Below are 24,116 nucleotides of genomic sequence, written 5' to 3'. Positions count from 1 at the left end.
TGGCGGCAGGGCAATCTATACGGTGGGGGGGAAATGGTGACAGCTGCACAGCGATCCATGTGGCAGGTGGGGAGGAAACATACCCCACTTGTTCCATGGCTGCATTGGGCACAATATGTGAGGTGGCAAATGGCCAGTTTCAGCTGGAGGCAAACAGTTGTGCCACGTCATAGAGGCAAACAGCTGTGCCACGCCGAAACTGGCCAGAGGCAAACAGCCGTGCCATGCTGAAACTGGCCGTTTGCTGCCTTGCACGTCGCAGCTGTGTGATGGGAGATGAGAATACAGCAGTCATGCAGAGCCGCAGAGTGGAACTGTTGGCGGCCAGCAATGTGTGGCAGCTGGAGAGAAAGGGTGAGAAGGAGGAGAAAGCATGAAGGGTGTGTGTTTGTGTGTGTGTGTATGGAGAGAGAGACAGAGAGCGCCAGGAGGGGAAGAGGAGGAGGAGGAAGCCAAGGTGTTACAAAAAAGGGGAGCTTCCCCCTTTCTTCCTCCCTTCTCTTTTTTTTAACCTCTTCCCACTCTGTTCAGGTGCAGCTGGAGGAAAAGGGCGAGAAGGGAAAGAAAGCAGGAAGAGTTTTTATGTGTGAGAGAGAGAGAGAGAAAGAGAGATTGAGCCAGCAGGGAAGCAAAAGTGTGGGGAAAGGAAAGCGTTGCAGAGTAAGCAAACTTACAAAAAGGGGATCTCTCTCTGTCTCACATACACACACACACACACACACACACACACACACACGTGCTGCGTCGGGGAGGTAGTGTGCAGGCAAGCAAAAGCAAACTCACAGATAGGCTTTGCGGTCTATTCTTGCCACTTCCCCTCCCTAAAATCCAGCCAATAATAAAACTCATTGGATTGAATAGAAAGATAAGAGGAATTGGCATGAGTTGAAATTAAAAGGCCGAGTCAACTCTCCCCCCAATTATTTTGTCAGAGATGTGGAAAGTGTTTCTTGCTTCTACTTCCTCTCATCTGCTTTTTTATAATTTAATCCAGCCTTACCAAACTTATATCTTTTGGGTGTCATGGACCATAGTTCCCATCATCCTGTGGCTATGCTGGCTAGAAATGCAATACCTTATTTTTTCTGCAGTATGCAGTAGGAGACAGTAGGTCTGTGGGATTTAGATGTATTTAAACATTTGTTTCTTCTGATTTATTAAATCAACATCTAATTCAAAATATTTCTGAGAAATCCAGGATGGTTTACAAAAAAACTCTCAAAGCTATTGTAAAGCATCACCAGCACTGCTTAAAACAATATTAAAAGTGTGTATTTTAAGAAAGAAAAATAGTAGTAGTAATTTACTTACTACTGTTTGACCATAAAATGTGGTGGTGTTCTACATATGCCTGGCTGAACAGTGTTTGGAGTTGCCTCTAAACGGGTGAGGGTTGCACTGTTCATATTTTCCTTGGGAGAAAGTTCTATAATGGGGGTTCTGCCTCTGAGAAGGCTCTGCTCATGGCCACTGTTCTATAAACCAAACCAGGGGGATCATCCGGTCTAAATGGATGGTAAACATAAATGATTAGGGGGTTGGAGCCTAAAACATATATGACAAATGTTTGTGGGAATTGGGTTGTCTAGCTTAGTGAAAAGGACTAGGGGTGGTGACATGATAGCAGTATTCCAATATTTGATGGCTGCCACAGAAAAGAAGGGGTCAACCTATTTTTCAAAGCATCAGAAGGCAAATAATAGATGGAAACTAATCAAGAAGAAAACCAGCCTAGAACTAAGGACTTGTGAAAACAAATAACCAGTGAAAAGGCTTGCCTTCCGAAGTTGTGGATGCTCCATCACTGGAGGCTTTTAAGTAGGAATTGGATAGTCCATTGTCTGGAATGGTATACGTCCCCTGCTTGTCTTCTCTTTGAGAGAAGTGCTGTCAACCTCTCCCCCTCCCCTCGTCCCTTCCTGAGCACAGAGAGCGGGAGGGAGGGAAGGAGGGGAGGGAAACAGGAAGAAAGAGAAGGGAAGAAGGAAGGAGATGGGAATGAAAAGGAGGGAGGGAGAGAAAGAGGGGAGGGAGGGAGGAAGGAAGGAAGGAAGGAGATTGGAATAAGAGAGGGAGGATTTGAGGGAAGTTCTGCCTTAACACTTGGCCACCAGCAGCCCAGTTGCCCTTTTGCCATCTCCTATTGCTGAGGATGCTTTGGTTACAAAGTCAGGTCTCCTCGCATGGAGAGGGAGTGGGCCTCCCTCTGACCCACGCACTTTGCCTTCCTGCACCCACCATGAGCAACCTGGCCAAGGAGAGTGAGCACAGAAGCAGTAGCCTTGAGGAGGAGGTAAACGCAGCTGGGCACCCCCTCGGAGTAGTGCGGCTAGGATAGGCAGGGCTGTGGGGTCCTGGTCCCGGGCTGGGTGCTTGACCTCTGTTGCCCAGGGCCCCAGGCAATCCCTGCCACTGTCCAGGGGCCCCCTGCATGGCCTGAGGCTCAGTGAGGCTTCTCCAGTGGACCATGTCCTGGCGCTCACCCTAGTCCCACCCTCCCTCTGCTGGAGACCCTCAGATCCGCCCCAGTCTTGCCCAGGCCCGTACAAGCCCCCCTGATGCAAGTGATGTTGACCTGGCCACGCCCACCCAGTGGGCCACGCCTATCTGGCACCCGATGATAAATAAATGGGGTTTGGGTTGCAGTTTGGGCACTCGGTCTTTAAAAGGTTCGCAATCACTGCCCTAGTCCTTCTTTTCCCTAAACTAGATATACCTAATTACTGTAACTGTTCTTCATATATTTTAGCCTCCAGTCCCCAATCATCTTTGTTGTATTTTTCGGCACTCTTTCCAGAGTCTCATCTTTTTTATAATGTGACCAAAACTGGACGTAGTATTCTAAGTATGGTCTTACTAAGACTTTATAAAGCAGTACTAATACTTAACATGATCTTGATTCTATCCTATTAATACAACCTAGGATTGCATTGGCTGTTTTGGCTGCTGCCACACACAACTGGCTCATATTTGGGACTCCAAAATCCCTCTCAAGGTTACTGGTATTGAGCCAAGTTTCACCTAATCTGATGATAAATACATTCTCATACTAAATGGTTTTTTGGGGGTTTTTTGGCAACTTGCAGTATCGTTAATCATGCTATGCCAGTGATGGCGAACCTTTTAGAGACCGAGTGCCCAAACCACAACCCAAAACCCACTTATTTATCGCAAAGTGCCAAGGCTGCGTCAGCATTGTGGTGCCCTCGGGGGGGCATGGGGGAATGGCCCACTGGGTAGGTGTGGCCCACTGGGTGGGCATGGCTGTGGTTGTCACGGCAGACTGGGTGGGCGTGGCCACCTCGATGTTGCTAATGGGGGGCACGCCTGTGGGGGCCGGGCAGGGTTCGGGGAGATCCAGGGGGTCTCTGGTGGGTGGGGTGGTGGGCAGGATGTCCAGCATAGATGTGGGGAGGCATGCAATCCTAGCTGGGACTAGGGGGCCATGGCGCTGATGGGGATCCAGCTTTCCTTGCTCAGAGTGGCCTTTGGCTTGCTGGGTGTGGACGCTTGCTAGCTGGCCGCTTTGCCTCCTTTATGCTGGGGGGGGCTGCTTCTCCAGACAGCAGCAGCCTAATGGACCTGCACAAGCTGCTGGCAGCGGCAGCGCGCGTGCCCACAGAGAGGGCTCTGAGTGCCGCCTCTGGCACGTGTGCCATAGGTTCGCCACCACTGTGCTATGCTATTCAAGATTCTGGTTATCATTTATTAAGTTGTTCATAGTATAGAACCAGGTTATTTATGTCACTGTCTCTAGTTATTTCTTCCTGTCCCCTTTATAAATCCCTTCTATCAAACAGCATTATGTAATGGTATTCAGAAAGTGTGCCTTCTCTATTATGGTGCCCATCCTATGGAATAGCATGCTCCCAATCTTGCCAGCTTTTTCTAAGGTGTTAAATATCTGGGCTACATTTTAACGGAAAAGTGTGGATTATGATTCATGCTAAAGGTGATGTTTATTTTTTTTAAATTATTTCGTTGTTTTTCAATTGATTATTGGCTGCGGTTACTCACAGTAGGTAGCCATAAAATGAAATGAATAAAGTAGAATTGAATGTCTAAATAATTTCAGCATGAATTTCTCTTAATTTTTCTGTTCACAGCCGAATTTGTGATAAATCTTGCAGAGAGAAATACAAACTTTGATACCTTCAAAACAGCTCTGGTGAAGAATGGTGCTGAGTTCACAGTAAGGAATTGTTAAAATCTTTAGAAGCTATCATGTGGCATATCAGGAATATATAATCTGAGGCTCAAGGGACACCCTTGACTCTCCCAAATACTTGAGTACAAGATCCAAACATATTACCAAATTGTAACTTCAAATAGACCATGAAAAGAAAATAATTCAATATATAATAAAAAAATATTCATATTAACAGTAATCAAAATAAACATTTTGTCTGCCCCTTACTTTCTTAAGTGGATCTGTATCAAGCCATTCAAAGATCAAATGTGTCATCAAGCCAGAAAAAATATAGTACAGTATGCTGTAGGGAGAGATGTTGGCTTTATTGCTATGGACATTTTACTAAAATGTTTTGCAACTTCTAGAAATTTTGTTTTCTTTTTCTTTATATTTCAGGATTCCCTTATCAGCAATCTGCTCCGTCTTATACAGACAATGCGGCCTCCTGCAAAAGCTTCCACTAGCAAAGGTTAATATTTTTTTGCCATTCATCAATTGTAAGAAATCTTTATGGACGTGGATTAATTTGTTACCTGAGAAAAGAAAGTTGCAATAAAAATTAAAAATTGGTTTTTAGTCATTGAAATTATAAAGTTTTAAAATAAATGTGGCAGACAAACCTGTCCTGTATATTTAGAGGCCAAAACAGATTATGGAATATCTATTGTAAGGATTGTTATTCTCATGTTATTTAGTCTTGCAAAAGTCCCTAGATTGCTGCCATTACTTGCAGACATTCAATGAATGGTTCCTTGCTATCCCAAGCATTTGACCTTGTTAAAATGAAGGTAGACTTTTCAAGTGAAAGATGTCTTCAAAAAATAAGCACTTACCTTTCCAGAGGCATATGATACAACATAAGCAGATATATAAATGAAAATATAATTTTCCATTTTGTGAAATTGTGAGCAAAAAAATATTGCCACATTTTGATAGAACAGTGGAGATTTTTGAGAGCAGGTTTATTGCTTATTCCCAAGAGAGAGTGACTAGATTACAAGACTCTCTGAAGCTGTGTCAAATTCTGTGAATATTTTTGTGATACAATCTCCTAAATATCACTTTTCCTATCCTGTTCACATTATCCAAACTTTCCAATATGACTAACAAGAAAGAAAAATAAAGAATATTTTTCAAAGAGTTTTTAAAAGTAGAAACGTTTCTTGTGACATAAGAAAAATATTTTTAAATTTATGTGGTGTTTTGTTTTGCTATCACATTAGATATTATTAAACCAAAAACAGAAAAAGACAAGCTGAAGGAGTTGTTTCCAGCCTTGTGTCGGCCAGATAATCCCATGGTGAGGGTAAGTATGTGAGTTTCCTTTTTTGCTGGCAAATACATTGAGAGTAAAAAAAGTTGAGAATACATGCTTACTGATAGTAATTGAAACCAGGAACTCTGTCATTAAGTGACATGTCATAAGTTGAAAAATCACACGACTGTGCTACTTACCGTAGCAGTGGCAGTTACAGCAGTCTATCATTAAGCAAGGACTGTGCAGATGGTTAAGTAATCACCTCCCTTCTGACTTTCTGTGTGCTTCCCCATTAATTTTGCTTGTGAGAAATTGGTAGGGAATATCGCAAATTGCAATCACATAACTGCAAGGATACTGTGAGGGCCATAAATACAAGATCCTGCCACAACTACCAGTGTAACAATGAGAAAACAATTGGGAGCAACATAGCAAAAATTCTGTGCAAGACACCACACATACTGTTAGTTAAAAGAGCATTGGAGGAAAAAAGTTACATATAGCCAGTGAAGGAAGTTTTCAGGATGAATAAAAAATGCACTCCCCCATAGCAATAGAAAAATGTCTGCTGTCCTAAATTGATAGAGATCTGCTATTTAATCTCTCTCTCTCTCTCTCTCTTTGCGGTGATGCTGGTTTGGTTTGAATATATGTCTTGTTGATTGTTAATATCTATTCAAAGGGTTGCTTGGAAATTATTTTGTTAATTTTATTTATTTACTTAATGGACTTATGTGGTTATCCAACTTGCACATTTGACTCTAGGCTGTTGGCATAGGATTCAAAACACAAAACAAAGTAATCAACAAATATATAAAGCACAAAATCACTGAGGCTAAAATGTAGTTGAAATCATATTTTTATTAATGTATTTATATGCTACCTGACTCCCAATAAGTTCGGGTAATTTTCAAGGCCTTTTTTAATCATCTGCATGATTTTCAAAGCCTTACAAAAGGCTAGCAGGGTTGGGGCTATCCAAATCCTGGGTGGTTTGATTTTCTAGAGGACAGATATTGTGACAATTGAGCCACACTTCCCGGATCCTGCTCAGTGGCATACTTTTATAGAGGAGACCCAAAGTATGCCCATCCTGTTGGATCCTCTGGAATGGACAGAAACAATCAGAAATAGGTGATTACCTGGCCCTTTATCAGAATACTTGTGAGGATTCCAAGACGTGTCAACTAAATAGCATACAAACATTTATATTTAAGATAATTGAAAGCTGTAGGCTGATTTATTGTAGGGTGTTGTTATCTTTAAAAAGTGAATTGCAATTTGATTTGACTAATATCTACTCCATTTTCTAAGTATTATTTGTACCAGATTGTGTTTATTCACAGTGATGTTACTTAGTTGATGAATCACTGCATTTCTGAAAATGAAATCTGTTTTACAAAAATGCCACATTGTTGTGACCAAAAACAAAAAGTTATGATATTTGTTTGCCAAGTAGGGTGTACATAGGCCACATGGCAACTGCCCTCATATAGCCTTGAGAGAATTGCTGAGGGGATATCTTACTGCCCAAGGACTTTTTCTTCTTGAACAGACAATGTTGGATGAAGATGATGTGAAAGTGGCTGCCGATGCTCTCCAAGAGCTAGAAGCTTTAATGCCGTCTGCAGGCAGGCAGGAAAAACACCGGAATAATGAAGATCAGTAAGTTCCTTTGGTCTTATTTCTCTGAGAAAAAATTGTTCATCTTAAAAATCATAGATTATATTTTTATATTAGATGAAGCATCTTTTCAAAAAAATTGCAAATAGATTAGTCGAAATAAAGGTGCAGTTTGTAGTAAAGATGTAATACAATACTCAGGTTTTTATTTCTGTATTTTTAACAGCTATCGGTATTCTTCTCTTAGTACACAGGTCTGCAACCTGTGGCTCCCAAGCCGCATGCAGCTGTTTGAGCCTTCCCCTGCGGCTCCCAGCCTCCTCTGCCATTTGCAGAGAGAGACAGAGACAGAGAGAGGCACTTGCACTTCCCTTCTCTCTCTCTCTCTCTCTCTCTCTCTCTCTCTCTCTCTCTCTCTCTCTCTCTCTCTCTCTCTCTCTGTGTGTGTGTGTGTGTGTTTGTGTGTGTAAAAAAAAGAGTGGCCTCATCCTGTTCCATGAGCCGACAAACTTACTGGGCGGGGCTCCTGCCTTGATTGCGTCTCTGCAGGAAGGGCAGGAGAGAGCTAGCTAGCCCAGCTATGCTGGCTCAGGAATTCTGGGAGTTGAAGTCCATGAGTCATAAAAGAGCCAAGGTTGCCTACCCCTGAGCTTGTTGGAGAACAGCTTGAAGCCAGCTTGCCAGGTGAGCAGAAGATCAGAGAGAGGGGAGGAGAGAAAGAGAGAGAGGGAGGGAGGGAGGGAGAGAGAGAGAGAGAGAGAGAGAGAGAGAGAGAGAGAGAGAGAGAGAAAGAGTGGGGGAAGAGGACTGGCAGACCAAGGGCAGAAAGAGAGAGAGGGAAGGAGGGAGGGAGAGAAAGAGACTCTTTTGACATCTAAAATGATAACACTGCATATATCCTTTTTTTTACCTTTATGATACACACACACACACACACACACACACACACACACACACACACACCTATAATAAAGGTAAAGCAGGATATATGCAGTATTATCTTCATTTTAGATATCAAAAGGGTTTTGCGGTTCCCAGAGTTTTGTTTTTGGTGGGAAATGGGTCCAAGTTGCCTACCCCTGTCTTAGTAGCTTTATATCAAGAGCCAGTTTGGTGTGGTGGTTAAGAGGCTAGAAACCAGGAGACTGACTTCTAGTCCAATGTTAAGCACAAAACCAGCTGAGTGATAAATGCTAGTTATCTAATCTCGTGCTATCTAATATCTGAAAGAAGAAACAGTGTTTTGTTTGCTTTCCCTTTGTATCCAAAGTATTATAAAGTTGCAATTGTTATAAATATATCTGATGCAACAAAAAAACATAAAAGAGCAAAAAAATACTGTAGAAGAATAAAGGAGTCTCCATTGAGCATCACAGATAAATCATCCAAACAGTAGTGACTCTTGGGATCCATACAAACATCTCTAAGTTATATTGTGGTGACTGGCATCTAAGTAGAAATGAGCATAATTTCAGTATCTTTTGTTGCTAGAGCCAGGAAAAAGCATAGGAGTCGCAGTCGTAGTAGAGATCGAAAGCGGAAACGAAAATCGTTCTCTCGCTCCCGGACAAGGGAACGACATAAGGGTAAATCCAGATACCGTTCCAGAAGTCCTAGCTGGGACCGCAAAGAAAGAGAGAGAGCTGGAGAGAAAAGCAGTGAAAGATGGAGGGATAAGCATGTGGATCGTCCTCCACCCGAAGAGCCTTCCATTGGTGATATCTACAATGGCAAAGTTACCAGCATTATGCAGTTTGGGTGTTTTGTTCAGCTTGAAGGACTTAGGTATATGATGTCATTGTTTCCCTATCCTGCTGAGAGTTGATACAATTTAAAAAGTATTGATACAATTTAAAAAGTATTGTAAGTTGGGCAATGCCTTTTTAGTGTAATAACCATTGCTATAAACAATTCAAATTTTTTGATTTGATGTATATTGTATATGTTAACCCCTGAAGAAAGGTTTTATGTTATTTTTAAGGCTTCTTTGCTAGTTTTTATAAAATTGCCTTATATTTTAACTGAAATCATTAACCAATAGTCAGGAAAGCTATGTAGGAGTGAATTACTTCTTGTAAATACCAAGGAATTTTTAAGAAAGATTTTTTAAGATTAGGATATAAATCAAATATTTCAGCTAATAGTATTATTACGTGTTTCCCCCAAAATAAGACCCACCCAGAAAATGATTTTTTAGCATGCACATAATATAAACCCTATACCCAAAGTAACCCCTAATTAAGAGTCCACCCACTCCGTTCCACATCTGGTTGCTCGCTGCCGCAACAGGGCAGGAGGCAGGAGGCATTGCTGCCATCACCAAGAGGCAAGGCAGGTGGCGCTGTGTGTGTGGAGTTGCCCCACATGTCCCCCACATCCTGGCCTCTCCCCTCTCGGCTACCTCCCCCTGTCCATTCAATGACCTGGCTGGCTGCCCGCCCGCCCGCCCACCTCTTCACTTTCACTCTCCTCCCAAGCCGGACTGCCTTGCTACAGAAGATGGGCAGGAGAGGCTCTGTCCTTTTACCCTGTCCCCTTTTGCTGTTTCGGAGCCAGGGGGAGTGACAATGAAAGGCCTCTGCCACCACTGTGCAACAGCTGCGTTCACCACTGGAGGGTCCTTGCAACCCCTGCTTCACCCCACCGTGCAGATTACCTGCCTAGCAGCAGCCGCTGCCTCCTCCACCATCTGCCATTTGGGTTCTGCAGCACCGCCTCATACTGCCTGCTTCCCTTTCACCATCTATATTGTATGGTATCAACGGCTCTGAACACCAGTACCAGGGCTGGCGGCAGGGGCGTTCCAAAGATCTCGCTGTCATGACTCCAGCCGCCAATTTTCTTGTGGCTGTGTGGGCAGAACTGGGAAAGGGGCCAGGGGGCCAAAACCACTAGCCCAGGGACAATACAGAGAACCTACCACCAGCCTCCAAAGACTTTTGCCATCACTCCCCCCTAGCTCCGAAACGGCAGAAGCGGAACAGGTAAGGGGACTGAGCTTCCCCCATCCATCATCCGTGGCATGGCAGTCTGGCTTGGGAGTGGGTGAAAGGGAAGATGCTGGCAGGCAACCAGGTCATTGAACGTGCGGGGGCAGGTCACCAAGCAGGAGTTGCCTGGCTACAAGGGTGCCTGGGACAGCACCACGCACACCTGCCACCTGCCTCACCTTGCAGCAATGGCCAGCCGCAGCCACCTCCCTTTGCCTGCCAGACAGCTGCCGAAATTGCAGAGGGCAGGGGAGGCATTGCTGCCTGATCCTTCGAGTGTTCTTGCCTCTCTCCTTGTCTGAACGGTGTATTCCGCCAGCACTGCCGCTGCCTCCCAAGCATCTGCCCTGGGAAGCCCTGTAAGCCGTTGTGGCTGCGAGCAACCAGACAGTGGGACAGAGTGTGCAGGTGGTGCATCCGACAGAGCCGGCCCATCCCAGTGGTAGCAGTGCTCCCACTCACCTGTACCACGTGGCATTCACAGCCCGAATGCGCCAGCTAAGGGGCTAGTGGGCTGCGACTGCTGCCAGACACTTTCAGTCCCCAAGTGCTTACCCCTTCCAGAAAAATAAGATATTCTCCAAAAATAAGCCTAATGGGTTTTTGGACCAAAAATAAATATAAGACGTGGTCTTATTTTGGGGAAAACACAGGTATTACTATTATTAAGCTTCATGACTTTGTGCAGGAAGAACTAATGTTTCTAAAATAGTTTGTGCTTTTGGTATAGCATACAGCACTGAGTTATTCTTGCTCCTCTTCCTGTGCCTTATTCCCTTAGGAAACGCTGGGAAGGACTGGTCCACATCTCGGAATTACGTAGGGAAGGAAGAGTTGCTAATGTGGCTGATGTAGTGAGCAAAGGCCAGCGGGTCAAGGTCAAAGTACTCTCTTTCACTGGCTCAAAAACTAGCCTTAGCATGAAAGTAAGTCAAATCTCTCTATTGTCTATTAAATAAGTTGACTTACTCTCCTGACTTCTAGCTCTACTATTGGGCATTTGTTTTAAGTTCCGTTTCTCAGTGGAATGCAAGTAATTGAGTAAAATACAGACCACCATAAGTACAATTAGAAAATATTGTTTGACTGCTATGACATTTTGACATCAGAAACAAACAGAAACTTATTTTTGCCATAACTCTGTTGTATTTCCTTCTATTTGTGAGATGTTAGAACAGAAACTGCTACTTACATGACAGATTTATATGCTGCATTAATCACAACTTGATCTTTTTTGGAAATAATGGCTGAGTATTGGCATTAATACTTTAGTTCAGCTTATTTGTCAAGCTATTTTTTAAAAAAACATTTGAGTTATTGTAAGAGAAATTTGGATTGTTTAAAGTTGGTATTGGCAGTATATTTATTTAACATGTTCCTGATTTCACTGCTTGGTCAGGATGCATTAGTCATGTCTAAAACTCTAGAAGGACTATTAGTTTCAGAATATGTTGTAGATAGCTTTGAATCTGAGTTATAAAAAACAATATCACTATTGATATTATTAGGAATATTAGGAATTCTGATATAAAAAGTTGGACTATTTCTTATTAACAAGTGAGTTGGTTAAAGAATTTTAAGTATGTTTCTTATGATTTTAAGTTTCAGCACAAAACACCCTCATATCCATCGGATATTCCAGATATTATTTAAAAAGATTGATTGTCAAGCTCCTTATCTCCCCTCTCTTGCTATATTATTAATACTATTCTATTAATAATCAACTTTTCTTGAATGTTTGAAAGAAAAAATGAAAAAGTGTAACTGGGGCTATTCTAAAGCACTATGTGAGTTCAAGATCAAAGATTATCAACTAATTACATAGCTACAAACACAGAAGCCCCTGCTGTTTTCTGTTATATGATGCTTTCCTCTGATGCTTTCCAAGATAAAAACAGTTGTGATCACTATTAGACATGTTGTAAATTGCTTATCTGGGAATATGCTTTGTTGCAGATTAATTACAAAACTAAACTCTCAGTGCCCTTATACAAAGGTAAATTCTTATTATACTATGGAACTGTCTCCCGTGTCTGAATTAGGATGTAGACCAAGAGACAGGAGAAGATTTGAACCCAAATAGACGTCGCAACCTCATTGGAGAGTCTGAAGAGACAGCCATGAGAAATCCAGACAGACCCACTCACTTATCCTTAGTCAGTGCTCCTGAAGTAGAAGATGACACACTAGAACGAAAACGTCTCACTCGTATTTCAGATCCAGAAAAATGGGAAATTAAGCAGGTAATAATTTTTCATAATAGAATATGCTTTGATGTTATTTTATAGCTTAATGGGAGAATTGACTATGAATAAATTCTCATTTGCTTTTTTTATTTTGCTTTGTTTTTGGCTGCTGTAAATACAGAACGTTTTGCAATTGCTAAGCAGCCTGTGGAATTCATCACCCAATTCTGACCTGATACCTAACAAAAAGCCCAGGATTTTAACAGTTTTTCTTTTAAATAGGTATTTGTATTTCTTTTTGTTGATACCAAAGCAGGCTTTCAGCTATTTTCTCAACAAACTGTATATTAGGTATTCCGATATGAACCAATGGCCAAGTCAGTATCCTGCAATTCTGCTCTAGACCAGTGGTTCTTAACCTGGATGATATCGCCCCCCAGGGGGTGATTTCATTTTTCAGGGAGGTGATGGAATGAAAAGGGGCGACGTGGGGGCGAAGGAACAAAAAGGGGGCGATATGGGGGCGATGGAGCAAGAAGTTTGGGGGACATTTTTGAGCCTGCAACTGCCGCTCCAAGCCTCCTCCGCCATTTGGAGAAAGAGATAGAGAGAGGCACTTGTGCTTCTCTCTCTCTCTCTCTCTCTCTCTCTCTCTCTCTCATGCGGATTTGCCCCCTCACAGGGCTCCTGGTTGGCCCTGTGCCCGGGTGCTCCACCTCCTGGGACAAGCGCAGCCAGGAAGTCCATTTCCCTGGCTGGCCCTGCCCCAGGTGCACGTGGCCGGGGAACCGCGCAGGGGATCCCTGGGATCCCCGCTGGGAGCAGCCCATCAGAGCCACAGCCTAGCGAGCCAGCCTTCCTGCAAGCCGCGGCCCTGAGGGAGAGCTGCCCCTGCAATCTCCAGCCATGGGACTGTTGGCCCAGCTGGCCAGGAAGGCGCGCCGGAGTCCTGGCTGCTTTGAGAGGTGAGTAGAAGATGGGGGGAGAGAAAGGGAGGGGGAGGCATTTTCCAACCAGACCCGCGGGAGCACCTCCTCCTGGGGTCTGGCGCCGGCTTCCTTGCCCTCCTTCTCCTCCCCTTCTTCCTCCTGTTGCCCCCCGGGCGGCAGTCCTGGCTGGGGTGGAGGTCGGTGGGGGCATTGCTCCCTGGGCGACGCTGGTGGGTCGTGGATGGCCGGGAGCGTCGTGCATTGCGGAGCGGCCCCAGCTCCTCCAGCAGCTGATGGGGGTGTTCTGCAGATGCCCTGTAAGTTAAGCCCGGGGACGCTGGCGGTGCGAGGGGAGGCTTGGCGATGCAGTCGACGGGCAGGGCATTCCGCAGATGCCCCGTGGCCCCGACTTGAGCTCAGGGACGCCAGCAGCATGTGGGATGGCCTGCCAATGTGACCGTGAGCCGGGGCGTTCCTGCAGGCCCGGCAGGCAGTGGAGCTGGGTACCTCCAGTGGCGACGGGGTCTTCTGCTGCCTCATCCCCCCCCCCCGCCCCTTCGGTGCCCTCTGCCTTTCATTTCTCTCTCTCTCTCTCTCTCTCTCTCTCTCTCTCTCTCTCCATCTGGAGAAAGAAGGGGGAGGGAAGGAGAGGAAAGAGAGAAAGAGAGAGGGAGAGGGAAAAGAGAAATAGAGAGAGAGAAAGAGAGGAAAAAGAGAGAGGAAATGCAAATGCCTCTCTCTCCCCCCCTCTCCTCATCTGGAGAAAGAAGGGGGAGGGAGGGAGAGGAAAGAGAGAGGGAGAGGGGAAAAGAGAGAAAGAGAGAGGAAGTGCAAGTGCCTCTCTCCCCCCCTCCTCACCTGGAGAAAGAAGGGGGAGGGAGGGAGGGAGAGAAAGGAGAGAGGGAGGGGGAAAAGAGAGAGAAAGAGAGAGGAAGTGCAAGTGCCTCTCTCACCCCCCCTCCTCACCTGGAGAAAGGGGAGGGAGGGAGAGGAAAGAGAGGAAGAGGGGAAAGAGAAAAAGAGAAAGAGAGAGAGGGGAAGTGCAAGTGCCTCTCTCCCCCCCTCTCTCCTCACCTGGAGAAAGAAGGGGGGAGGGAGGGAGAGGAAAGAGAGAAAGAGAGAGGGAGAGGGGAAAGAGAAAAAGAGAGGAAAGAGAGAGAGGAATTGCAAGTGCCTCTCTCTCTCCCCCCCTCTCTCTCTCCTCACCTGGAGAAAGAAGGGGGGAGGGAGGGAGAGGAAAGAGAGAGAGGGAGAGGGGAAAGAGAAAAAGAGAGAGGAAGCACAAGTGCCTCTCTCCCCCCTCTCTCCTCACCTGGAGAAAGAAGGGGGGAGGGAGGGAGAGGAAAGAGAGAAAGAGAGAAGGAGAGGGGAAAGAGAAAGAGAGGAAAGAGAGAGAGAGAGGAAGTGCAAGTACCTCTTTCTCCCCCTCCCCTCACCTGGAGAAAGAAGGGGGAAGGGAGGGAGAGGAAAGAGAGAAAGAGAGAAGGAGAGGGGAAAGAGAAAGAGAGAGAAAAAGAGAGAGGAAGCGCAAGTGCCTTTCTCTCCCCCTCTCTCTCTCTCCTCACCTGGAGAAAGAAGGGGGGAGGGAGGGAGAGGAAAGAGAGAAAGAGAGAGGGAGAGGGGAAAGAGAAAGAGAGAGAAAGAGAGAGAGGAAGCGCAAGTGCCTCTCTCCCCCCTCTCTCCTCACCTGAAGAAAGAAGGGGGGAGGGAGGGAGAGGAAAGAGAGAAAGAGAGGGAGAGGGGAAAGAAGAAGAGAGAGAAAGAGAGAGGAAAGAGAGAGGAAGTGCAAGTGCCTCTCTCTCCCCCCCCCTCTCTCTCACACACACACACACAGAGTGGGGGAAGAGGATTGGCAGACCAAAGGCAGAAAGAAGGAGGGAGGGAGGGGGGAGAGAGAGAGAGAGAGACCCTTTTGACATCTAAAATGAAGATAACACCGAAGATATATATATAATAAAGGTAAAAAAGGATATATGCAGTGTTATCTTCATTTTAGATGTCAAAAGGGTTTTGCGGCTCCCAGTGTTTTGTTTTCGGTGGGAAATGGGTCCAAGTGGCTCTTTGAGTGTTTTGGGTTGCTTACCCCTGCTCTACCCATACAGTGGCGCGCCATTGGCCAGAATGGGCACTGATGGAGGGGGGAGTGCTTCTTTCGAAACATCGCATGCTGTTTTGTGTGTCTCTTTGTATTGTACTTTTTTAGCGTGCACTCCAGTTCGATATTATATTTTCTTTGTGTCTTTTTAATCCTTTTTACAGTGTGTGTGATTATATATACTTTCCTCGAATCTTAATTTAGTTTCAGAGTTTTCGTCTTGAAATTCTTAGTTCCTGCATTGCGGTTTGTTCTTATGCCCTTTTTATATTTCTTTTTGCATCTTAAATTTCACTTGTAATTCAATCATTAAATGTTACTGTTTTTCTTTTCGGGCATTTCACTTTCTTGCAATTGAGTTTTGTTTTCAATGGTCATTACATTTAAGTGTCTTGAATAAATAAGATAATAATGAAATACATGTATCACAAAGTTTGAGAATAAAGTGACGGGTGGCACCAAAATTTTTCACACAGTTGAGATATGGGAAAAAGACTGGAAATAAATTATTTGTATCATATGTCCTGATGACAATTTTAAAGAAAACAAAAAAAGTGTTTGCATAAATTGAAGAATTATTTCCTACGTTGTGATTGAGAGGTTATATTGGGGGAGGGGGCGATGACAACTTCCTCATTGGCTCAAGGGGGCGATTCGTTCAAAAAGGTTAAGAACCACTGCTCTAGACTGTCAGCTGATCATGAAGCTTGGCCATTGTTTTCCATTTTCTATTAAAGCCATCCAGTTTAATTATTGCAGTATGTGATAAAGATGACCATTGAAGACTGTTCAGAAACCACAACTGGTAAATAATGTGATAACTAGATTATGTTTGAGACTGCCTAGAGAATACATCTCGTTAATGAGGATGCCAGTTTTGTTATTTAAAGCTTTATTTATCATACTTTACATTATAATATGCAATTCAGTATTCTCATTTTAATCTTTAAAGCTCTGTATAATATGATAGATAGTGGATGAAGTGCTTGCTATTATGTAAATTAATCTGTGTCTTGTTTAAGGTCACACAGTCCTTGGGACTACTTTCTTCTTCACCAGTTCCCCACAGGATTTGGGCCTCTTCTGCACCCTCTCGTCATCCATTGTGCACTTATCTTTTGAAGATCTCTGGAGCTCTGAACCCCATGTTGGGGGAAGATGGTAGGCCACTCTGTCCCTCAGCATTTCTGGGCCATGCAGCCATGTCATAGAAGCAGCTGCCATTTCAATGTAGCCACTATGTCAGTGCTGTGCAGACTGGATTAGGGAAATAGAGTGAGGCTATACACTGAAATGGCAGCTGCTTCTGGGATACAGTCATGCAGCCCAGGGATGCTGAGTGATGGAGTGACCTGCCATCCTTCCCCAATGTGAGGTTGGCAGCTCTGGAAATCTTCAAAAGGTAAGCATGCGATGAGTGGCAGGAGATGGAGAAGAAACCTACGTCTTGCGGGGATCTGGTGGGCCTCCTCTCCATCTCTTGTTGAAGGAACCAAGGCTTGCAGGAAAGGATGGTGGTGGGAGATTGGCAGTGGCCATAGCTTTGAAATGGGGTTATCAGTAGTTTTGGGGGCATCTCTTTTAACTTCAAACAGTTGCTAAGCAACTGGTCATAAGTTGAAGATTCCTTACATGTAGTAAGTTATCTTGAGAAGTCCTTCTCCTCTTTTCTAAGATGGTATAAAGTAGTATCCTGACAGAACTTTTGTATTATACTGTGTTACTGTTAGGCCATTATTTGAGACATGCATACTCTTTTGAAATGAAATTTAACAGATGATCACAAAATCTGAGTAGCTTCCTCAGCTGTGATGTTTTTCATATTAAAAGTCCTTCCTACATGAATCTGGGATGTATGCTGCTGCTATACAGTATTAAGATAATTTACTGCATTTTTCAGATTGAAGCAAATAACACAGAACAATCCCAAACTGATCCATGCACAAATTGGTAAATGGAGGTACCTTGCTCTGAACATGAGAACATTATAGTTATTATGGTTCATAGCAGTTAATAGATAACTTAACACTTTTGGCATATCCATCTGAACAGCTAGGTTTTATTTCATTTTCTATTAAGGAGTTCCATCTTCTATGAGATTCTATGTCATTATGAAAAGAAGGTTAGCATTTTTACAAAATCTATACTTAGAAAGAGTAGTACCTGTTTGCTGTGTCTTTGAGGAAACATATAACCATTTGGCTTGTTCCCAGATGATTGCTGCTAACGTGCTTTCCAAGGAGGAGTTTCCTGACTTTGATGAAGAAACTGGAATCTTGCCAAAGGTTGATGATGAGGAAGGTAAAACCATGATGGATCCAGTAATGGTCTAGATACGATGCATCAGTGTATTTCACATACTAGTTATTTTTTTTGCTCTACGTTGAATTTGGGGATGCTCAATCAGATTCTTTTCAGCAGATTGCTGTCAGTTCAGATATTTGCTTAAGATACTTTCATGTTATGGAAGAGAGATTGTTTCTTTCATAATCTTTGTATCCCCAGAAGTCCAGAGTCCAGTATTGTGGGATGTATTAAAATAAAGTTGTGGAGGGGCTGTTCAACAATAGGAAATAATGCTGCACCACATCTGTATGAAATTTAGCTTTGTATGTTGGTTAAAAAAAAGAGTGGATGAGTTTGTTGGCACAATTAAGAAGCTTTAAATTAAGAAAGCTGAATTTAATTTGTTATTCTAGACGAGGATCTGGAAATTGAGTTGGTAGAGGAGGAACCACCATTTTTGCGAGGTCATACAAAGCAGAGCATGGACATGAGCCCCATTAAAATTGTGAAGGTAAAGAAATACTGTTCTTGGTTCTTTCCATAGAAATGGGGAAGTATATTTGAATACTGGATTCAGATGGGTTTGTGAAAAGTTAAAATGCTTTTGGTATCAAAAGTGCAGTAGAACAATAAAGAACACTTAAAGCAAATTAATACTCTTTCTCATCATACCCTTCCATATACATGTGCAAAGCACATCTTTTCATAATCCACATCAGTTCCAGGAATCTCTTTTTTATTTTTGTTAATAGCCACCTTCTGTTTTCTGACTTTGTATTCAAGCTTTGTCCTCTTCACTGTTAAAATTGTGTATGACTGTCAAGTTCTCCCTGCTTTCTTCTATTCATAAATACAATTCATTTATGTTTTGGATGATTGTTGAGAATCACATCTTTCAGTCAGGATCAGATTCAGGAAATCTGAAGCAAGAAATAATACAACATTTTCTTGTTGATTCCAGAATCCTGATGGCTCCCTGTCTCAAGCAGCCATGATGCAAAGTGCACTTGCTAAAGAGAGGCGAGAACTAAAGCAAGCCCAGCGGGAAGCAGAGATGGATTCTATTCCCATGGGGCTCAACAAACACTGGGTGGATCCCCTTCCAGATGGTAATCCCAAACCTTTTTCAATATTATTTATCTTCTACAAGCAATTGTTCGAAACTAACTAACACTCATATTTATTTCAAATCTAAATACACAACATGTTAGGCAGTTTGCTTGACAAAAAACTGTTTCTAGTTTGGGAAATTGCCCAGGTTTTTCCCCTATTAGTGTACTATGAAATAGAATCTCAGAATAATACAGCAACATAGTATAAGAGGTTAAAAAGTGGTATCAATTTTGTTAGATTGAATTAGGTTTATGGTTTTTTTTAAATTAATATGTGTGTGACTATACACATATACACACAAATATTTTGAGTCATGACTAGTTTCTCATTCCTTATTATTAAGGATTGTTTTTCCTATTTTCTTTATTAGATTTCTGGAATCGTATAGTTAGAAAGGACCATTTATATTATTATGTCTAGTTCCATACTCAGTTCAGGAATGTAATAGTAATAGTAGTAAAGTTGGAAGGGACCTTGGAGGTCATCTAGTCCAACCCCCTGCTCAGGCAGGAAACCCTACACCATTTCGGACAAATGGCTATCCAGTCTCTTTTTAAAAACTTCCAGTGTTGGAGCATTTACTGCTTCTGGAGCCAGGCTGTTCCACTGATTAATTGTTCTCACTGTCAGGAAGTTTCTCCTTAGTTCTAGGTTGCTTCTCTCCTTGATTAGTTTCCACCCATTGCTTCTTGTCCTACCTTCAGGTGCTTTGGAAAATAGCTTAATTCCCTCTTCTTTATGGCAGCCCCTGAGATATTGGAATACTGCTGTCATATCCCCCCTTGTCCTTCTCTTTGTTAAACTAGACATACCCAATTCTAGCAACCGTTCCTTATGTTTTAGCCTCCAGTCCCCTAATCATCTTTGTTGCTCTTCTCTGTACTCTTTCTAGAGCAGTGATTCTCAACCTTTCTAATGCCGCGACCCCATAATACAGTTCCCCATGTTGTGGTGACCCCCAACCACTTATACATCACCGGGTGCCAGAGGCGTGGCCAAAGAAAAGGGGAAAAAATGGCGGACAGCCTTGTTTGGCGACCCCCGTGAAATGGTCGTTCGACCCCAAATGGGGTCCCGACCCACAGGTTGAGAACCACTGTTCTAGAGTCTCAACATCTTTTTTACATCGTGATGACCAAAACTGGATGCAGTATTCCAAGTGTGGCCTTACCAAGCCATTGAAGAGTGGTATTAATACTTCACGTGATCTTGATTCTATCCCTCTGTTAATGCAGCCTAGCACTGTGTTGGCCTTTTTGGCAGCTGCAGCACACCGCTGGCTCATATTTAGGTGATTGTCCCTGCAGATGGTTTTCTAGCATCTGATTGAACATATCCTCAAATACTTGTTAATTGACTGTAACATTGAACTCCTAGAATGGAGATGCTTGTAAATTGGACCTGAATAGCATCTTTATTCACTATTTTTCTTAGTATGATCTCTATCAAAATAAAGTATCTTACTGGTTGGTTAGTTCATTCTAGGAAACTAAAGTGCCAGGTTGGATATACCTTCTCTTTGCCCTAACTATTGTTCAAAGAACTCTCCATATGCATATAGCAATAGCATTTAGACTTATATAGCACTTCATAGTGCTTAACAGCAGTCTCTAAGCGGTTTATAGAGTCAGCCTTTTCCCCACAACAATCTTGGTCCTCTTTTATCGACCTCAAAAGGTAAAATAGAAAAAATAGTATTGCTCATCCATCATCCTCCACCATTCCTTTCAAATATTAACAAAATGAGAAGAACATAGTGTCCCCCTCCCATAATTATTTTTCAGAAAGGAAAGGGGAGAATCTTACATTTGAGGGGGGGGGGGAATACAGAATGGCTATCAGAATGAATGGAGATGTAAACAGCAAGTTCTAGCTTAATAACCAGTTGTTTAACAATTATTTGAAGTTATGACAACTCCCCCAAAGGTACTTATAATCTAGTTCTGGTATTCCAATGGCTGCACATACGTTGCTTGTCTCCTCACATGACTGCCTTTCAGAGGCTTAGCAACCAGGTCACCTTTATAACTAATTGCAGTATTCTGTAAGGACATGACACAATTTACAATACATTTTGCTGGAAACTGGCCTTCTGGTAAAAAGAGTGCCGTTGGGAATACATTGACTCATTTAATGACTGCAGCATTTACTTAACATCTACTGCAAAAAAGTTATAAAATTGGATCAGTCATGTTGGTGTTTTGACTTAAAACCATCATGACTCATGTCCAGAAATGCCAAACTCCATTACAAGTCATAAGTCAAGTACTACCTGTAATCTAAAACAAGAGTCCAGGATGCCAAATCAGATAATCAGTCAAGAGTTTAAGGTCAAGAGTCCCAAACAAGAAGCAGGAATACAATTCAAGAGCTGAATAGCAAAATAGTTATGTCCAGCAAAGACTGCAAATACAGGACCTAAATCTGTCTGCAACCAGTTAGCTGCAATTACTCATTCCTTGCCCTTTGTTTTGCGAGAAGCCTCATAAAGGAACATTGCTCCAACTGAATAGGAAATGCCTGTGACTTACCAACTGCAATTGAATTCTGACAGTGATTCCTGAGGTTGACAGTTCTAAAGCATGGATTCAACTGGAGCAATATCATCACATTCAAGATCGGAGTCAGACTTTAAATCGTGGCTCCTAACAAGGGATACTTTATTATTTTAATGGAATAAATAACTACCAATTATTTTAATTGGTGTTAATAAGTTAATACAATTTCTTTTCTGGTCCTTCCCTTTTTTAAAATTATTTTGCTTCAGCAAATGTATGTGCATCAATTTACATATATGTAATGCATATATGTGCATAAATTTACATGTGTACGTAATGCATATAGATCAGGGGTATCAAACTCAATTTCATTGAGGGCCGCATCAGCATTGCGGTTGTTCTCTGGGGAGCGGGGGTGTGTGGCGGGGGATGGCCTACTGGGTGGGCGTGGATGGAGTAGATGTGGCCTACTGGGTGGGCATGGCCAGCTCTACATCATTCGCTTCAAGGGGGCCTGGGCAGGAGTGGGACAGATCTGAGGGTCTCTGGCAGAACGGGGTGGGACCAGGGCAAGTGCCAAGGCATGGTCCACTGGAGGAGCCTCACTGTTCCTCTCACGCCATGCGGGGGGGCTTGATGGTGGTGCAGGCTGCCAGGAGCCCTGGGCAGCAGAGGTCAAACGCCCAGCCTGGCCCTCGAGCACCCGCAGCACCAAGCCCAGCCCCACTTCCCCAAGGGGGCACCCAGCTGCACTTACCTCCTCCTCAAGGCTGCTGCTGCTGTGCTTGTTCTCCTTACCCAGGTTGCTCATGATCGGTACGAGGCCGAAGTCAGAGGGAGGCCCATTCCCTCTCCATGGGAGGAGACCCGGCTTTGTATCCAAAGCTTCTTTAGCAATAGGATGGGAGACCTCCAGGATAGGCAGAAAGGAGGGGGAAGGGGATGGTGAAAGGGCAGCTGGGCAGGACTAAGGCAGGACTTCCCTCAGACCCTCCCTTCCTTCCTTCCTTCCTTCCTTCCTTCCTTCCTTCCTTCCTTCCTTCCTTCCTTCCTACCTACCTACCTACCTACCTACCTACCTACCTACCTACCTACCTACCTACCTACCTACAGAGTGGTGGGAAAATATTTGAGATGAGGGAGGGAGAAAAACAGGCAAGAAATGCAGCTGGGGGGGGGAATCACACTTTGTGAGGAATGAAGAAATGCACCATGCACCTAGGGGGTGGGGCCGATGCAGCAAGGGCTGGTTCCTCGCTGTTTCTAGACAGCCTTGTGGAGGTAAGACTGAATGCGTTTCAGCATAGATGGCCATCACAAAATTGTACATTGGCTCCCGGCTGGCCTGGGCCAGGGCCAAGGCAGTGGGGGCCATTCCCTCATTGTTTCCAGGATGACTTCGCAGGCCATGTAAAATCACTTTGCAGGCCGCATCCGGCCCCGGGGCGTTGTGTTTGACATGTCTGATATAGATAGACAGATATAGATATCACATATAGTGCTTCTATGGATTTATCTCAGATTCGTGATTCTTCTTTCTTCCTTCTCAGTGGATGGAAGGCAAATTGCAGCCAACATGCGGGGTATTGGTATGATGCCCAATGACATACCTGAATGGAAGAAGCATGCTTTTGGAGGCAACAAGGCTTCTTATGGCAAAAAGACACAGCTGTCAATAATTGAACAGCGAGAAAGTCTCCCAATTTTTCGTCTGAAAGATCAACTCATCCAGGTAAATCTTTAAGAAAAGCAGTTGACTTAAATCATTGTAAGGATCATTAAATCCAATATCTTGCCTGTCCTAGTTATCTAATCTGGACATACATTGAATTTTACTTTTTCTTTGAATCCTGCATTCAGAAAACCTGAAATAGAGATTTTTTAATGTAATTATTTAATACATTAATGCTTCCATTTATCCAAAATATAGTTAGCATATGGTAACACCTGGTTGACATTATTTGGGTTGAGAAGCTGAGCAGGGACATGTCTCCCTATTACATGAATGAAAGATCACTACAGAAAAACAGGACTATAGATAAGATAGGAAAATTTAAAAAATATTCAAGAAGAAAACAGTGGGGAAAGAAAAAAGCTATGTATTCCTTTTCAGGACAATTGCAGTGATGTATCCATGATATCACCAGAATGAAGCTTCATTCAAAGGAAATTTGACTTTTTAATCAGTTAAATATATTTTTTGGCTTTTTTTTATTAAAAGTTTTTAAAAAATTTTACAATATATAACCCAAAACCCTCCCCCCCCCCAACTTCCCAGAGCTGATTACAGGGTTACAAATAAACAATCATAATCTAACTGACATTACCCAACTCTACTAACAATCAAATCCATAACATACTTTAACTCCTTTTTCAAAACAAATTTTAACAAATTAAAAATAAAAATAATACAGTTAAACCATAACACTAAAAATAGTATAAACTCAATCATATTAAACTATTAACAATAACCTAAAGTCTACTCATAAGCAAGATAATACTTTTCAGTCTCATATTTCTTTTGAATATAATCAATCCATCTTCTCCAGACCGAAATGTATTTTTCTTGTGAATGGTCCTTCAAATAAGCGGAAATTTTCGCTATTTCTGCTAAGTTAGATACCTTAAGTATCCATTCTTCCATAGTAGGCAAAGAATTTTTCTTCCAATTTTGCCCCACCAATAATCTTGCAGCTGTTATAAGATTCAACATCAGATTAATTTCTTTAACATCAAAATCAACTGTAATACCCAACAAAAATAATTGTGGAGTAAACTTTATCTTTCTCTTAAAAATCTTTTGAATATTCCACCAAATCTTAATCCAAAAAGCTTTTATATCTCTACAAGTCCACCAAATATGAAAATAAGTTGCATCTGAGCTTCCACATCTCCAACATTTGGGCTGTAAATTAGGATACATGCGGGACAACTTTTGGGGGTCCA

General features: G+C 43.0%; 1 protein-coding gene across 2 annotated transcripts in view; it reads left to right on the top strand.

Annotated features, from left to right (window-relative positions):
* The window catches only part of DHX8 (DEAH-box helicase 8), a 50,659-nt gene that overhangs the window by 3,001 nt on the left and 23,542 nt on the right, over window positions 1–24,116 (top strand). For both annotated transcript variants that reach the window (XM_039348187.1, XM_039348186.1), the window contains exons 2-12: window positions 4,107–4,192; window positions 4,589–4,661; window positions 5,416–5,498; window positions 7,006–7,115; window positions 8,565–8,858; window positions 10,845–10,989; window positions 12,106–12,306; window positions 17,487–17,574; window positions 17,973–18,070; window positions 18,521–18,668; window positions 22,721–22,902. In XM_039348187.1, coding sequence (XP_039204121.1) covers window positions 4,107–4,192; window positions 4,589–4,661; window positions 5,416–5,498; window positions 7,006–7,115; window positions 8,565–8,858; window positions 10,845–10,989; window positions 12,106–12,306; window positions 17,487–17,574; window positions 17,973–18,070; window positions 18,521–18,668; window positions 22,721–22,902 — 1,508 coding nt within the window. The remainder of the gene's footprint in view (window positions 1–4,106; window positions 4,193–4,588; window positions 4,662–5,415; window positions 5,499–7,005; window positions 7,116–8,564; window positions 8,859–10,844; window positions 10,990–12,105; window positions 12,307–17,486; window positions 17,575–17,972; window positions 18,071–18,520; window positions 18,669–22,720; window positions 22,903–24,116) is intronic.

Source organism: Crotalus tigris, unplaced genomic scaffold, assembly GCF_016545835.1.
Source record: "Crotalus tigris isolate CLP2741 ecotype Arizona unplaced genomic scaffold, ASM1654583v1 scf7180000018124.1459596, whole genome shotgun sequence".
In the NCBI taxonomy this organism is placed as follows: domain Eukaryota; kingdom Metazoa; phylum Chordata; class Lepidosauria; order Squamata; family Viperidae; genus Crotalus; species Crotalus tigris.
The sequence above is the reverse complement of the archived record's forward strand: the minus strand, read 5'-3'. Positions and strand labels throughout refer to the sequence as shown.